Source organism: Adiantum capillus-veneris, chromosome 25 (genome assembly GCF_014529385.1).
Source record: "Adiantum capillus-veneris isolate H3 chromosome 25, ASM1452938v2, whole genome shotgun sequence".
Lineage (NCBI taxonomy): Eukaryota > Viridiplantae > Streptophyta > Polypodiopsida > Polypodiales > Pteridaceae > Adiantum > Adiantum capillus-veneris.
The window spans coordinates 117,811,544-117,814,289 of NC_140955.1; the positions used below are offsets into that span (position 1 = coordinate 117,811,544).

The 2,746-nt window shown below is 43.5% G+C and overlaps 1 protein-coding gene across 1 annotated transcript; it reads left to right on the forward strand.

Moving 5' to 3' along the window:
* Positions 1-463: 463 nt before the first annotated feature.
* LOC147425536 (purine permease 3-like) lies at positions 464-2,219 on the forward strand. Its single transcript, XM_086500228.1, has 2 exons — positions 464-566; positions 1,013-2,219. Exons 1-2 carry the CDS (start codon positions 464-466, stop codon positions 2,203-2,205), a joined length of 1,296 nt encoding a protein of 431 aa, XP_086356354.1. The 3' UTR covers positions 2,206-2,219.
* Positions 2,220-2,746: the final 527 nt, after the last annotated feature.

Here is a 2,746-nt window from a genome sequence, read left to right on the forward strand (position 1 = left end):
TGTTTATCTTATTGTGGGTGTCACACATTCAATTGCTTTTTCACTTCGCAATTAGCGCATTTAATGTATTGTACCACTTGAAAGCCAGTGGTCCCAAGGTTCTCTCTCTCTCTCTCTCTCTCTCTCTCTTCGGAAATCTGTTTTTTTTCTATTTTACATTATCTCAAACACTTTCAAAAAGCATGTAATATTGAGTCGGATTGACATGTAGCGATCAGCTTTTTTTTTTTGAAGTAAGCAAGCTGATCCACTTTCACGTAGCGAAGTTTGGAGAGTGAGTGTAGGTGCTCCCCGCAATTACTTGCAGCCAACGACAGATCAGAGAGAGAGAGAGAGAGAGAGAGAGAGAGGGAGAGTGTGGGCCTGTCTTTTCCATTGACTTTCATCGCTGGAGCCCTAATTAACGCTTCTACTTTAAAAGGAATTAGGGCTCTCAAGTGCTGCACCAATAGAGACAACGAATATGGCTGCCACAGCTTATAATACGGCGATGCCGCCGATTACGTCGGAGCAGCTTGCCCTAGCTGATCACCTGCAAGTCTCTCTCCCAGTACAACCGGAGCAAGGTATCCATTAATATTGCCATTCTCTTCACTCTTCAATATATCCAATACCCTAATGTGGGGAAGACCATGCAATAATCTGGCTGTATCAATAGCGTTAATTGTAAAAAACGCAATAACTATACAAAAGATTATCCACTAACTACTCAATTTCTCAATACTTCACTAGCTAACCTGTGTGTTTAAGAATAACCAGCGTTTTAATAAGAGTGGTTACAATCACAAGAAGTTTTGGATAAATTCTCACAATAATTCCCACATTGTGACTTACCTCAACATCATATTGAGCTTCTCTGAGGGAGGCACCGCATACCTAGCTAGGTACAATTGGGGGCAGCTGCCCCCAATCGTACCTAGCTAATGATGTTATGCATTTATGTAAAACACTGAAAAAGACTTTGTTTTCCTACATGAGAAAATTTCTAAATTTTCTTGTGAATGAATGCAAGGTGATTACAAGGAGCAAAGGAAAACAACCTTCTTTGGCAAGGACGCGACTTATTGGGTGCTGATGATAGCAAGCATTGCAGCTCTAGTGCTGGGTCTATCATCTGCCTCTTTGTTGGGGAGGTATTATTTTGTCCATGGAGGCTCTAGAAGGTGGCTGTATACATGGATACAGAGCACGGCCTGGCCAATCCTCATTGTACCGCTCGTTCTCGGCTACTGGCGAAGAGGCCCAGCCACATTGCTACATATATTGATAAGGCCAAGACCAACTCATTCAATCACACCAAAGTTGTGCTTCATCTATGCTTTTCTGGGTGCATTGACAACCTTTGATAACCTGCTTTACTCTCTTGGTTCCTCGTACTTGCCCGTCTCTACAAACTCTATCCTTTGTGCCAGTCAGCTTGCTTTCAATGCCGTGTTTGCGTATTTCCTGGTGGGACAGAAGATGTCAGCTAACATTCTCAACTCTATAGTCATCATCAGCATTGGCACTGTCTTACTAGGGACTGCTTCGGACTCGGACAAGCCCCTTGGAACGACCCAAAGGCAATATATAATAGGCATTGTTTCCACCATTGGTGCCTCTTGCCTCTTTGCTCTTCTCTGGCCCTTGCTTCAGAAGGTTTATGCATTGAAAGATGTGCAAGCAGCCCCGAGTGTGGCTCCAACTCGTATCGGATGCTCGATCCTCTCTTCGGTAAGGCCTACAAGTTCTCCATTGAGCTTGCCCAACTGGGAGAGCAATGGTGAATCAACCCCTCCTTCCACCACCCCCTCCTTCCTCTTGGTTCTCGAGGTTCAAATTGCAGTATCTGCCTTCGCAACCATGTTTTCCTTTATCGGCATGTGCATCAGCCGGGACCTTGCGGCAATTCATGCGGAGGCGCTCCATTTTGATGGCGGCTTGCTGGCCTACATTATGACTCTCATTTGGTCAGCTATAGGCTGGCAGCTCTACATCCTTGGAGGTTCCGGCATCATCTTCTTATCGTCGTCGCTCATGTCGTGCGTGTTTTCAACTGTAATGATTCCCATTATCCCTGTGTTGGGGATCTTCTTCTTCCATGATAGTTTCTCTGCAACAAAGGGCATAGCCATGGTGCTATCCATATGGGGCTTTATATCTTACATATATGATGGTTATGTGGCACATAAGAGCAAGAAGGAAAATGCAAGTGAACAATTTTGAAGGAGTTTAGACAAATTCAGGTAAATGAGATGGGTTTTAAAGTTAAATTTAGATATAGAAATTGATGAAAGCAAAGGAATGGGAGCTTAGAAATGTATATTATTTTAAAAAATAATGAGCCTTTTTTTGCAGAGTTGCCTGAAAAACTGAAGCTTTTTTATTTTTTTGCAGAGTTTGCTGGCCTTGATTGCTTTGGGTTATGAAGATGTGAAGTCTACAGCTTTCTATTTAGCAAGTGCTTCTTGTACCATCTTAGAGTTCAACCTTCAGAATCGATTTCCTTTTTAGTATCTTTGAAGTTTGACTACGTCCTGAGTTCAAAGCTCTCTCACTACATGGAATTTTTCTCAATTTTTGGCATTCTAATTTTGTAACGCTGTATACATTGATTTATATCTCTTATGTGCAAGTAGTAGGGGGCACCCGCTGCATCTCAGTTGATGCGAGCACAGGCGGAGATGTCATGAGGCGAGATAGAATGAGAGCGAGCGGAGGCGCAGGCGAGGCGGAGAGCAGATGAGCAAGGTGGTGGGTTGGCCGA

What these genes read in the sequence shown, in the direction of transcription:
- LOC147425536 (XM_086500228.1), top strand. Translation starts at nt 464, where the DNA reads ATGGCTGCCACAGCTTATAATACGGCGATGCCGCCGATTACGTCGGAG. An exon ending in CCCAGTACAACCGGAGCAAG is followed by an intron (nt 567 to 1,012) that starts GTATCCATTAAT and finishes AATGAATGCAAG; the next exon opens with GTGATTACAAGGAGCAAAGG.